The 14,356-nt window shown below is 49.5% G+C and overlaps 1 protein-coding gene across 1 annotated transcript; it reads right to left on the bottom strand.

Moving 5' to 3' along the window:
- Positions 1 to 2,438: 2,438 nt before the first annotated feature.
- LOC308645751 (solute carrier family 22 member 14-like) lies at positions 2,439 to 8,023 on the bottom strand. The gene is made up of 4 exons (XM_081288170.1): positions 6,695 to 8,023; positions 6,395 to 6,492; positions 5,959 to 6,173; positions 2,439 to 2,630 (listed from the first exon to the last, which is right to left on the bottom strand). Exons 1-4 carry the CDS (start codon positions 6,896 to 6,898, stop codon positions 2,572 to 2,574), a joined length of 576 nt encoding a protein of 191 aa, XP_081144296.1. The 5' UTR covers positions 6,899 to 8,023; the 3' UTR covers positions 2,439 to 2,571.
- Between the last annotated feature and the right edge of the window lie 6,333 nt (positions 8,024 to 14,356).

The raw sequence follows: 14,356 nt of genomic DNA, 5'->3' as shown, positions 1-14,356 counted from the left end.
AGACTGGCCCCATGCTGGCTGTGGAGGGAAGATTCACCCAGGGCTGTTGGGACTATGACCTAGGGTGTGGGGCTTATCTCAGAGATCAGATAGACTGGAACCTCTAGGAAGGCATTCTCCAGGATGAGGACTGAGATTTGGAAATGTCAAAGGAAAACAAGTGAGAAAGCCCTGTGATGGGGCAAATGGAAGAAGTTCTCATCATTCCGCTACATTCTGCCCCTGCATGAAGTGCCTATTCTTACCTTGTATTTGAGCTAGGAACCCAGTACACTGACAGATGTCGAGGCAGAAGGATTGGTTGATACAGAGGCACAGTCAGTCTCACCCTTGCTCTACCTCTATCCCACAGAGACATTGCCCACCCTACCCCCCACACCATCTAGAGAGCGCTTCACTGTCCCTGAGTTTAGCCAAAGACACACTCAGGAGTCTGAGGAGCCTATCTAACCCCTTTCTCCAGGCCAGGGCTTCTGGGTTCTCTGATATAGCCAACTTGGACCTAGCCATCTCAAGACCAACATGGTACCTTTATTGGAATGAATCACAGCCAAGCTCCCCTAGAAGGGGCCATTTTTTTTTTTATCTCAAGGGCTGGCCTCAGAGCAAGACTGATCCTGCCCCCTCCCACTGGGCTGGGCCTGGAATTCATGGCCTGGAATCCACAGCCTCATACCTAGCCACTCATCTCCAACCCGAGATAGTCTGGGGCCTGGCCCTCAGGAAACCTGACTGTCTGTTTTCTCCTCTCTGGATTTCTTCAAGCTAGCGTTGGAGTCATAGTTAGAGTCCATTCTCAGAATCTGGGCATTGCGAATGGTATTCTTTGCCACTTCCTCAGACATATCATCAGGTGTGTCCTCATCGGTCCTCCTCTTCTTGAAACTGCTGTCAGAATGCTGAAGCGAATCTTTCTGTAAGCTGAGACAAAGTGGCTACTTTGAGGCACCTTCAGCCATGCCAGGTTTTGCACTCTGGGAAGTGGGGCCTTCTCACTTCCATATTCCCAGGAGGGACCCTTGCCTCCCGGAACAGGCTGGTTCTGTCTCCCTGCCCCAGCTAGACCCCTTCCCTTTGCAAGCACTTACTGAGCATCTGCCATATACCAGACCCTGTTCCAACTGCTTTATATGGGTTTAATCCTCTCAAAAGCCCTATGGAAGGGGAAGTCTGGACTACACAGCTTTACCTCTCTGGGCCTCAATTTCCTCATCTGCAAAAGGGTGACAAGTCCCACTTCACACTTTATTCATTTGAGGACAAAATGAGAGAAGGCACACATGGAATGAGACCCGGCACATGGTAAATATGCAATGAGTGTTTGCTCTAGTTATTACTATGTTCTTGTGCACACACTAGGAAGTATTAGCACAAAAAAATTGAAATCCAGGCTCTCTGGCTGCAGAACCCACATTCTCCACTGCTCTGCTCTGTTGTTCATTATATTTCCCCCAGTGGGGCAACCTCCTATCCATACTTCAGGTTCTACATAAATATCAGTTCCTCTGTGACATTCCTCAACTCCCAAGATAAAGTTCTTCCTTCCCTGGGCTATTACAATAGGTCCTATATATCCATGGTCAGAGACCACTCATGATAACTGTTTGCATATCTACCTCCCTGTAAACTCTGGCTTCTCAAAGGTGAGGACCTTTGACCTCTGATAGCCCAGCCTTTGGACAATTCCTTACACTGGTGGTCCAATAAAAGTCTAAGGAGATGGGGAGAGAAGGAGAAGAGTAGAAAGGAGGGCAGAGGAAAGCCAGAGGCAGCAACTCCTACAGTATAGAGCAGAGGATACTATAGGACCTCAAGTGACCTCTGCCCCTCACTGCTGCTCAGCTCCCCTCAGGTCCAGGGAGACAGTGATGGACTCTTTTGACCCAAATACCCAGAAGAGATGGTTCTGCCAATTATGACAAATCTTATCCAGGGGACACTTAGGGGATCAGAGACCAGAACTGCCTAAGGAGATATGGAGTGGAGCTCAGTTCCCAAATGGGGTCCTGGATTATTGGGGCTAAAAGTCCAAAATCATTAATCAAGCCTGGGTTCTTTAATCCAGAATCATTAATCAAGGCTACTCCCTTGAGGGAGTAGGGGCTCAGACAGAAAATGAGACAATTCCAAGTCAGTCCCCTGTGTCTAGGGAGGGAAAGATGCCAAGGTACCTCTGGAGTATCTCTGGAGAGCAGTGCTCCAGTCCAGACAGGCAAATGAAGCAGAGAAGAAGAGAGCTAGGCGGGGTAGGAGCTGTCAGAGGCTGGGCTGGACCCCAATGAGTGGCAGTACCTATAGATCTGGGAACACTGCTATGGACATAGGGTGTTCCTATAATCCCAGGCCCTCTGGCCAAGGGGCCAGGGTGGACAGTGCCTGACATATTCTCACTGCCAAGGGCTTTAAATCAGGGGGTCTCATACACTTACCTTGCTCTTGAAAATTGCTCCATACTGTCAGAGAGGAGCTGGTTTTGTGTTTCTGGCAGCAGGGCGGAAAAACACAAGGCTGCGATAGAGGAGATGAAGCAGAGAAAAATGGGCAGGAGGGCTGGGAGCTGGCTGATGATCGTCAGGGACAAGATGGCTCCACCTGATGAGGCCAGAGACACCAGCCCCAGACCTGTAGACCTGAAAAGTGGCGATAAGAGCTGGTCTGGAAGGCTCCTCAGGCCCACAGACCAGGTAGGATAGGGGAGAAGCTACCTGACGCTCCACACCCTTCAGTCTCCACCCATCCCAGCTCATTGGGTGGCTAGGGCGAGTTTAGTTCTCCATGGATTCCAAGTAGGTAGTAATTCTAGCCCTCTTTTATGGGTATCAGGAGTAAGAGAGGTAAGAACCACAGGGTACTGTGTGGATGTGCAGGGAGCGTTTCTGGGTGTACAGGAAGACATAGCTGCTGTCACGGAGAGCTCTTGCAGGGTCGGGGCTGAGCCTCAGGTGGCCCAAACACATTCCATCCAGTGAGTTGTGAGGCGGAGACTGGAGTCAGACCCACCCAACCTGGAACCCAGCTCTGCCACTTGCTGTGTCTCACCTACAACAAGTACCCTTATCTCTTTGCTTTAATTGTTTAAAACATGGTTAATGGTGGGATTTGGGAGATCTTTTGAGGGCTAAGTGAGGTCATCCTTGTGAACTGCTTAGCACCAGGAGAACGCTCAATCTTAGCTGCTATAGTAACATTGTCATTGTCCCATACTACCCCTCCATGGTCTCCATGGCTCCCTCATCTACCAGACCCCATACCTGACAATGGTGGGGAAGAGCTCAGCAGTGTAGAGGAAGACCACAGAGACACTGGTGGCCAGGCTGAACTGTCCAAGCACAAGCACCAAGATTATGGCGGATTTTAGACCTGTGTCCAGAAAACACAGCTACCTAAGGCTGGGGCCATCTTCCCCTCGGTGCCCATCAATCCTTGATCCCTCACAGAAAGCATCTGAGCAATCTACCCCTACTACCACCTGGTCAGCTGTCCAGCAGACTCAGGCACTCTGTCCAAGAAGGGTCAATCAGTAGAGGCCCAGCCAGGCCAGAAGTTAGCATATCTGCTATAGGAGAATTGACCAGGAAGTCGGAGATACTACACTGGAAACCCAAAGGCCCCTCAGGCCACCCACCACCTTGCTGGGCCGAGCCCCCACATCTCTGCCTATAGGGCTGTCTTTATTCTACATCCTCAAACAGCTGTAGCTTACCATACCCCACCCACCTGCTCTTTGGCCATCACTCGCACTAGGCTTCCCACTCAGGGTTCCCACCTGTGCTCTGCAAGGTGACCTGGGCAAGGATGTTTGGTCCCTGGGGTCTGCATGGCTGGGATTGGTCCTAAACACTCCAGGATGCCTGCCTATGGCAGCTAGATATGTGCTCCGAAGGAGAAATGAAAGACTCAGCATCTGGGGGAGTGTCCCTCAGCAAGTTCAGTGGGGCTGGAGCCCTTGCTCACTGCCTGCCAGGTTACCAGCTCTTCCCTGTCACCCCCCTGCAGGGTCCTGCCCCAGCTCCACTTCCTACCTTTCTTGGCTCTGGGATGAAATCAAGATTGACAACTTTTCTCTATTAGGGAGTCTTTTCCTAGGTGCTCTCATGTGGGAGACTGACTAGCACGTGACCGTGTCTGACTCCCCTGGTGGTCACGCTGTAATCTGGATAGCCCCGGTCTTCTAGGGTGCAAGCAACTGTGTCTTCGTGCATGGGCATGACTTCCTATATCCCCATGGGTTGAGCTATGCTCACCTGTTCCTTTGTAATATTACCCCTTGCCCTGTTTGGGATAGAATGTTCCCATGGAAATGCCTTTTGTGTGTCCCCTTCTCTTACTGTGCCCTTGGGTGTGGCCTTCCTAGATGTCAGTCAACCTGCTGACAGTGGACATCATGAAGAGAGAGAGAGAGAGAGAGAGAGAGAGAGAGAGAGAGAGAAGAGAAGAGAAGAGAAGAGAAGAGAAGAGAAGAGAAGAGAAGAGAGAGTGCGCACACACACGCACACACATGCTGACCCCTTTTATTGAGGAGAAGCTATTCAAATGAGGCAAGGGATCAGTTTTCAGGGGGCTGAGTCTAGCTTCATTATGTCCACTGTCAGCAGGTTGGCTGACATCTAGGAAGGCCACATCCAAGGGCAACAGTAAGAGAAAGGGACACACAAAAGGCATTTCCATGGAACATTCTATCCCAAACAGGGCAAGGGTAATATTACAAAGGAACAAGTGAGCATAGCTCTACCCATGGGGATATAGGAAGGCACACCATGCATGAAGACACAGTTGCTTGCACCCTAGAAGACCGGGGCTATCCAGATCACAGCGTGACTGCCAGATGCCACACAGTCACGTGCTAGTTGGCCTCCCATACTCTCACACATGTAAGAACTTTAAATGTTTCTGCTTGTTTTTTTTAACCACTAAGCAGTAGAAATCTAATCATAAATTTATTCAACCATTTTGTTTTAGTCCATCAATATCTGCCGACATTTGGGAGGGGAAGAATCTCAACAGAAGACATACAATTCCAGCACCCAGAGAAAGGGAGGAAGCCCCAGGAAGGGCAGACCCCAGATATTGCCTTCCCTGCCTTGGCCCCAGTCTCTGAAGGGGATTCCTGGGGTCAGCAATTCCAAGCAGGTGTATACTGACCCTGCAGTCCTGTGTGCTGCAACCCAAGATCCTGGGACGTGTTCATTGTCTACAGCTCTTTGAAATTTTGAAAATACTGCTAGCTATCCCCTTCCTCCTTTGGGTTGCATTTGTGCACAGTTTTTAGTGAATAGGTTATTCCTGAAGTCACAGATAACAACAGGTATTTCCCAATCAGAGAGGCTATAAATAAGAGGCAGAGCCTGGGATAGCAACTGGAGGAGTATCTGCCTTCATTCATTCACATTAAACCACTAGATCTGCTTCTGATGTGGGCTGGAATCAGGTGGTAAAGGTGGTCTGCCCTCCCACATAGGGATGCTTTCTCTGAACAGCACACCCTCCTCTCTAAGGCCTCTGAGAGTGTATGGGTGTCCTGTCTTTTTTTTTTTTTTTAAAGAGAGAGTGAGAGAGGAGAGAGAGTGAGAGAGAGAATTTTTTTTCTTTTTTTTTTCAAAAAAAAATTTTTTAAAGAGAGAGTGAGAGAGGGAGAATTTTTAATATTTTATTTTTTAGTTCTCGGCAGACACAACATCTTTGTTGGTATGTGGTGCTGAGGATCGAACCCGGGCCGCACGCATGCCAAGCGAGCGCGCTACCGCTTGAGCCACATCCCCAGCCCAAGGGTGTCCTGTCTTGAGGACTCCTACTTGCAACCTGATCCTTAGGGGCTAGGCTTCCTCAGGGTGGGTAAGCTGTGCCTGCAGAAAGCTAAATCCTGTGTGCCTAGCTGGCTGGCCAGGATAGGAGCCAGCAAAGGGGTTTTGAGGAAGCAGGAAAGCTGGAGGTGGCCCATCCGGGCAGGGCGGGCTATACCTTGGGGGAGGAAAAGCGTAAGAAAGCACATGAAGGCGGTTTGGATGAGAATCACAGCCAGGCTCCATTTCCTCCCCATCTGTTCAAGGAGAACGATGCTGCACAGCCGGGCGGGCACCTCCAAGATACCAGGGATCGCCTGTCTGAAGTGGATGCTCACTCCAAAATCTCTCAACTTGAGACTCAGTGTAAAATAGCTGTAACTGATGGTAAGCCTGGAACACACATGCAGAGAGAGATGGCACCAGGAACAGAGTCAGAGGCTGAGCAGAGAGGGGCAGGGTAGGATTGGAGAAAAGAAATAAGCACAGAGACCTGCGAGAAGTGTCCCTAGGCCCTGCTCCTCTTGCAGCCTGACCCTCCCCCCCAACCCTCCCCAGAGCTCGAGGCTGGTATGTCAGTTTTCTGTCCCTGCCAGCCAGCCCTAAATACTCACCACACGCAGCCCATCACAAAGGTCACCTTACAGAGATATCTATTGCTGTAGAAGTCTAGGACAGAGGCCTTAGTCACCTTCTTTCCAGGCAGCTGCAGCTACAGGACAAGCAGGAACAGCCAGAGGAAGGGCTGAGACCCCCAGCACGCTCCCCACCCCCAGAGGATCCACAAGGCCCACCCTACCCCCATCACCACTCAAGCTGGCTCTGGCCTTGCCCTGTTATTATCATTCACCTAGAAGGATGAGGGTCTTCCTCCAGCCTACTGCCTGGCCCCACTCCTGCCCAAAACCTCTTACCTCTTCCAGCAGGTTGAGAGGAATGGTCTTCTTGTTGACCTCTGCGGCATAGCACAACACCTCCTTGGCCTCTTTCACCTTTCCTTTCATCATCAGCCACCGTGGGGACTCTGGAAGAATCCTGTGTTGCCCACCCCTCTTCTTGTCATTCCAGGATGCCCCGGAGAGCCAAGATGGCCCCATCCTAGCCTCAGCTGTGGCCATCTTGCTCCAGCATGAGATGACTGAGGTGCCTCCAAGGTCACTGCCAACCTCAGGATGCCCTCTGCCCCTCCCTGGCAGTCAGTCCTTCCTCTAAGATACACACAGCCCCCACAGCTGCTCAGTGACACCCAGTCTCTTGCTACCTTCACCCTCAGTCATCTCTAAGAGCTCTCTTCTCTTCTACCTCAGGGGTCGTCCCCATCTGCCCACATGTGCCGAGGAATGTCTTCCATGCCCATATCCTCTATGAGACCCCTCCTTGTCACAGTTGGGGTCCTTACTGTTCCCTCTCTGTCTCCTTAACAGCCTGGAGAGTATGGGGGAGGGGCCAGGACCCTGGATCTGACCCAAGAGCCGAGCACCCTACCTGGGTGAATGGAGGGGTGAGTGAACCTCTCTGCCGTGTCCCATCTCTCCCCTGCCACACCTTGCTGTCTTTGACCTCAGACTACTTTGCCCCACTCTTTTTTCCCTAATCCTCTTTGGCTGTCAGACTTCACACAGGTTCCCAGCTAAAGCACAGATGAAGTTCTGGGAATTGTGCTGTGCGCCTTTGTATCATCTTGTTTAATCTCTACCCAGCCCTGGACCTATGTGATAATCCCATTTGATTCTCAGCCTCAAGGAGTAAGGACTTGGCTCAGGTCACAGAGGCAGAGCTGGTAAAACCTGGGTCCCTGTCTAAGGCACTCTCTACAGAGCTGTGCCACTGCCCTCTACCCACTTCTCACATTGACACTGCCTCCAGAGCCTGGACTCTGTGGCTGATTGTTGAAAATACACCCAGGACACTGGAGACCACTTTCTACGTTGCTCCTACCCTCTTCCAGCAGGGTCCAGCAATTAGGCATTCTTTTCTACTGTAAGACTGTGGAACTGTCCTTGTGAAAGCCCTTATGGCTTCAAAGAAGATAGGGGATCGATGGCATGCCCGCTAGAAAATAAGAATTTTTAAAAAATCAACTCTCAAGGACAGAGAGAATGGGAAAGGACACAGTGGGAGAGAGATATCAGTGAAATGAAGCTTAAAAGTGGATAAGAGAACTTCTGACTGAGCCAACTGAGTGGTCTGAATGTCTATGTCCTCCAAATTCACAAATTGAATCTTTTCCCCAGTGCAAGAGTAGTAAGAGCTGGGACCTTAAGGAGACAACGAGGTTATATGGGCAGCACCCTCATGAATGGGATTAGTGGCCTCATAAAAGAGGCCCAAAGGGAGCTTGCTTATCCCTTCTGCCATGGGCAAACACATAGATGGTTCTTTTCCATGAGAAACCAGACACCAAATCTGCTGGGTCTAAATCTGCTGGGTCTTAATCTCAGGCTTCCCAGCCTCCAAAGCTGAAGTAAGAAGCTTATGTTTATAAACTAGTCTAAAGTATTTTTGCAGCCTGACAGACTGACACCCAGGCACAGCCTGTGTTATGTGGAATGCTGCAGGAGATGCAGTGGACTGTCCTGGCCCTACAGGACTCTGAGCACCTAGTTCCCACAAATGGGACTGTTCGTTCCCCCTGCAGTGTGCATCTAGAACATAAGAAAGGCCAAGGAATCAAACACAGGGGCAAGGCCAAGGACAGATACAGGAATTAAGAGAAAGTTCTCACAATGACAGCTAAAGTCCCAGCCACAAGTTTCAGTGGGGAGCACAGCAGCTGGAGCCTGGCCATGGTCCAGCTTTGGGATCCTCTGAGAACCAGCAGCCGCCCAACAGGAGTGATTCTCAGAGTGTGGTCATCAGAGCAGCCTGAGCAATGCAGATTCTCAGGCGTCACCTGGGCCTGCAAATGCAGAAAATGAGAGAGATGTCCAGCCCCTACCCCCACATCTTAACAAGCTTCCATATGATGCTGATGTTCCACACAGATTTAAGATCCATTTCCTTAAAGGTCACCAGCCACTTCGCTGCTCCTCATGATTTCCCTTTAGTTCCTTAGTAACTCTCTTAAATATAAAGGAATGACCCAGGATGGCTGGATATTGAAGAAAACCTCCCAAATTTAAGAGGATGCAAAACAATCAAACATAAAAGAAAAGAATAATCCAGAAGGACATAGATAATATGGAGAATGGGAGCTGGGCGCAGTGGCGCACACCTGTAATCCCTGCAGCTTGGGAGGCTGAGACAGGAGAATCTTGAGTTCAAAGTCAGCCTCAGCAATGGCAAGGCACTAAGCAACTCAGTGTAGACCCTGTCTCTAATAAAATACAAAATAGGTGCCCTGGTACCAAAAAAAAAAAAAAAAAAAAAAAGATAATGTAAGGAATGGGGGGAAAAAAGAAAATTAAATTCTAACTTGTATTCTTCAAGAACATCTAAGAATGTTTTGCAATTTCATATTCTTGAAGTTTCAAATGCTACTGAGAAAAAAAAATCAGAGAATAAGGAATCACAGTGTAACCAAATGGTAAGTGAACTTTTCTGTTCTGGGATTTCAGCAGCAGCTCCCAAATCTGGGAACAATGGACAAAAACCTCACATTCTTAAGATACATTAGGGAGAGGAGTTGCTCAAAAAGAGAGATAAAAAAGCCACATGATGCAGTGGACCAGTGGCTGTTCATGGAAGTAAAAGAGTCTTGAATATCTTCTCTACCCCATGTTCTCATCCACTCCAGCCAGGCCCAGGGGAGTCCAAGCAAACTCGGGATTGGTAGATTCGGGATTCTCTTCCAGAAAGGGGGTCTGGCTCTCCCACTCTCTGGTTGGAGTTAGAAACTTGAGGTCTTGCCCTGGTACTCTAGATAGTAAGAGGGTTTGTGGGAGGACTAACAAGTGTCTCCTGAAGTTTGAGGGCTACACAAACTTAGAGAATGGTGTCATCTCTTATCTGACTAAGAGGAAGGCAGTAAGTTGGTGAGAGCCACCGTGGTGGGGGTGGGGGGCCGAGGGACAGTAAGATTTTTGGCCAAGTGAACCCTGCAGTCTTGCAGGCATGTCATGTGCTAGGGTGAGGAGACTTCTACAAGAAGAAGGTGTGGGTTGAACTGCCAGCAACAGGAGTTGGGGCAGGGGATCACAAAGAATGCAAGACCCTTAGGAAATGCCAATGCTCAGAAGATCCACTGGAAATCTGAACATCTTTCCTTCAGAGGATACTGACAGCTCATCACAGCTCCTATCATGCAAGTGTTAGGTCTCTTTTCTCTGATGCCCTATCCCCTTCCTAGAACCTGGAAAATCAAAGCAGGAAGAAGATGATGAGGAATGATCTCATTGCCTTAGGCCACTAGCCTGAGCAGGGGCCAGGGAGCTGCTGAGGATTTGATACAAGCTGAGGTTTCAAGTTAGATTGAACTGGATTTTTTAGTGTCTGAAATTGAGTCTTTATTATCAAAATGAGACTTATTCTAGTAACTAGGAATGACTAGAAAGAGACAGTGTCTGCCCAAAATATTGCCACATGTCAGGGAAGGGACAGCTGGTGGAACATGTCTGAAGACTGTAGATGAAAAAAAATATCTCCCAGAGAATTCAACCCATTTAAATCTCTGGCTGCTCTGAGTGCATAGGTAGACAAAGACATCTACCAGCAGAAAGAGCTAAGAGTTCAGAGCTTCAAAGAAAGGAACCAGGGATTATGGGGAGAGGACACCAGAAACTTATTTTTCATTACAAACCTTTTTGCATTATTTAGTTTATAATCATATCCTTTTGTTACATTAATAACATTTCCAAAAATGTTTTTTAGGTCAAGTTATGCCTGGACCTCAATTTCCCAGCTACAAGACAAAGACACGGCATCTGGCATCAGATGATTCCCACATTCCTTTAGTTATCTCAAGGACTGTAAAAACTGGTCTCTATCTCCTACAGAACTGGGAAAGCCCTGAGCCACATCCATGCTCTCCCTCCTAACTAGTAACCCTAACTCCTATAATCCATTCTGTGCATAGCGCAGTAGTTAAAACACACAGAGGCTTTGGAGCCAGATAAACGAAGTTAAAATCCCAGGTCCCCCACTTTTGAGTCATGTGACCTTGGACAAATTATTTGAAGCCTCAGTTATCTACCCCAATGCCCATCTTTCAGGGTTATCAAGATTAAATGTGGGGCTGGGGATGTGGCTCAAGCGGTAGCGCGCTCGCCTGGCATGCGTGAGGCCCAGGTTTGATCCTCAGCACCACATACAAACAAAGATGTTGTGTCCGCTGATAACAAAAAAATAAATATTAAAAAATTCTCTCTCTCTCTCTCTTTAAAAAATAAATAAATAAAATAAAATAAAATGCAAAAAAAAAAAAAAAGATTAAATGTGCCAGGCATGGTGGTGCACGCCTGTAACCCCAGTGGCTTGGGAGGCTAAAGCAGGAGGATTGCAAGTTCAAAGCCAGCCTCAGCAACGGCAAGGCACTAAGCAACTCACTGAGATCCTGTATCTAAATAAAATATAAAATAGGGCTGGGGATGTGGCTCAGTGGCCGAGTGTCCCTGAGTTCAATCACCAGTACCAAAAAAATAAATAAATAAAAGATTAAATTTGGTAATTTCAATATTATATATGGAGATTTCTTCACACAGAACTGCCTAACCCTTAACAAGTGAGGTATCTCAGCTCCCCTCCTCTCACCTCTGTGGCCTTCTGTTCCTTTACTTTACCCACTGCCCACTATCAACAGTGCCCTCTCATTCCTGCTTCACTCCCCTCCTAACCCCTCCAAGCTTTGATCCATCCATTGTCCCTTCATAGCTCCAGTCTCTCAGGTGCCTCTCTGTGCCTCCCTACAATGGAAAACCCCAGACACCCTCCCCTGCCTGCCTCTGCTGCCCATGCACACCATCTCCTCCCCCTCTCCCAAATCAGCTGTTTCCCATGTGGCTCCTTTCCTTCCACTTCTACTCACTCACTTCCACTCCTGCCATTCTATTGAAGTCACCTCAAGAAGATCACCAAGGCCAGCCCACCCTTCCTCACTCACCTCTCCTGCCTTGACCCTGACCATTCCCTGACCTTGAGCTTTGCCCTTTAGCACTCTTCCTCCTGGTCTCCCCACATCTCTCTGACATCTTTTTAGGGTGTCCTCTGAGGGGAAGGTGAGCACTGGGGTTCCAGAGGCTCTGCTCCTCATCTCCTCCACATGCATCTTCTCCCAGGGGAGCACTGCCATTCCCACATGAGGACCTCCCACACCCTCCACCTGTGCCCATCAGACCCAGCCTCATGCATGCCCTGAACTCATTTGCTCACCAAATGTAGGAGATGAGGGGGAACACGGGTACTGCGCCCACCAGAAACAGCATCCGCCAGTGGGGAAGGTTGTAGGCGAGCCCCGTCAGGAACATGATCCCCACAGAGAAAAAGCAGTGCTCCAGGATGACGGCATGGGCCCGGTGTTCCCCCACAAGCCACTCAGTGACTGTACGGAAGTAAAAGGACAAAATGGTGCTCAGCTCAGGGTCCCTAGGGCTGCCCCTGATCCCTGGCATGTCAACAGTGGCTCTTCGGCCTTTTCATGACTTAACTCTATCCTGTTGGCTTCCAGTAGGTTGGTGCCAGCCCACCCTTGCTCCCTGAAGTCCAAGACACCCCTCAAAACTAGACAGACCACTTCTGTGAATCCCCACCAGGGCACGGGCTGGGCTTCCCAATACACACCTGCCTTCCATCTCTTCTCACCCTGTTGCCTCTACCCTTGCTGCCTGATCAGTGCCTATTCCGGGTACTGTGTGCCTCACATGGCCTGTCTCATAGCCAGACAAGGAATCACTATCTTGTTTTGGAGCGCATTAGTGTTTGGGTCACCTAAACATGTTCCCTGTGTCAGGCTTCCAATAAGAAGTCTTTTGCCAGAGAAACTGGAGCATACCAGGAATTGCAGATATAAGAGTCTAGGCACCAAACCTAATGAGGGTAGGATATAAATGTATGCAGACTGGGGACTTTTAACACCACCTCGCTTGCATTGAAATCCAGCTCCTTACTCCTGTAGGACCCTGATAAAGTTGGTTAACTCTGAGATGAAATATCCTCTTCAGCTAAAGGAATGATAGTGCCTACCAAAGAGTATTGTTGGGATGAAATGAGCCAATGCAGATAAAAAGGCTCAGCAACTCCTTGACCCTTAAGGGTTCCACATATATAAGCTGTGTTGCGGGACAGGGTACCTAAGGGGAATGTGAGGGACACAGGGGACTAGAATGGTGGACAAGGGTGGAAGGGTAGTCTAAGCACTGATTCTCTGGCATCTCCAGGCAGCAGGAATGGAGAGTCTTTCCACTCCTACCTTCCCTGATGAGGCCTGCGTCATGTTGGCTCCCAATCCTTTTGGCTTCCAGTAGGTTGGTGCCAGCCCACCTCTGGTCCCACCCCCACCTTGCCTGGGGTCCCTGCTCCCATCCCACTCAGCTCTTAAGGCCCAGTCTCACCTAAAGTCAGGCTGACAATGGCATAGCCCATCACAGCCTGGGAGACACCAAAGCGGAAGAACAGGTACTGGTGAAAGCTGTTCACAAAGGCTGTCCCGAAGCCAAAGAACATCAGCCCCAGCAGTGACAGTAGGATGGTAGGGTAGCGGCCCAACCTACAAGCATTGAGGGGAGGCTGCACCAAGTGCCCACCTCCCTGGCTGGCCCCCAGCTGGACACCTGAGCCAGGCTCTGAGCTGTCCCAGGCCCCCAGAGCACCCCTACCTTTGCCTCCCCAAGCCTGAGATTCTTCAACTCTGAATGCCCTCAGGTAGAAGGCAGGGCATCCCAGGGACCAGAGGGAACTCCAGGAGACTCACTTGTCACTTAATAACCCGAAGATGAGAGACCCTATCAGTTGGCCCGTCATGAACATGGTCTGCACGGTTTCCTTGTCCAGTTCCTTGCCACACACCAGGTCAAACTGGGGGTTAGATACAGGGATTGGCCACAGTCCTCTCACCCAGGATCAGCCTTTTGAATCCAGAGACTGACCCTGGCTTGGGTGGACTTACAGGCAGAGGGCACCTGTGGTAGGGGTAGGTAATTGTGTGTGCAGAGTGCCTCAGCTCCATTATGTCTGTATCTCACCCTGTGCCTAGCAGACCCTGGGAGCTAGGCCAGGAGAGAGGGACCAGAGGCACAGGCCAAGAAGTGGTATGGATAGGGAGGTAACCATGCACAGTCACAGATCACTGAAGATCCTTTCCAAAACACAGGTGCTGGTCATGTCTGTGCTGGAAAAGATCTCAGGTTATGAAACCCTGAGAGAGATACCTGAGAGAAGTTGCTTCTTTCCCATCCCTATCTTCTATGAATTCACAGGCAGAGCCACAACCTTGGAAGCAATTCCCTGATCAGATAGAAAACTCTGCCATCCATCACCTGTCTCTATCCCCAAATGCACTCTAGCTTCCTGTCTAAGCAAGGCATGGTCAAGGGTGGACGTTAGGAATCCTGATTTTCTGCCCAGGTCCCACCTCTGCAGGGAAACTTCAAAGAATTGCTGACCCTCTTTGAGCCTCAATTTCCCCACCTGCTCAGTAAGAGTGG

The sequence above is a fragment of the Spermophilus citellus genome (assembly GCF_964194105.1).
Source record: "Spermophilus citellus genome assembly, chromosome: 3".
NCBI lineage: Eukaryota > Metazoa > Chordata > Mammalia > Rodentia > Sciuridae > Spermophilus > Spermophilus citellus.
Note: the sequence above shows the minus strand (reverse complement) of the source record. Positions and strands in the feature narration are given on the sequence as shown.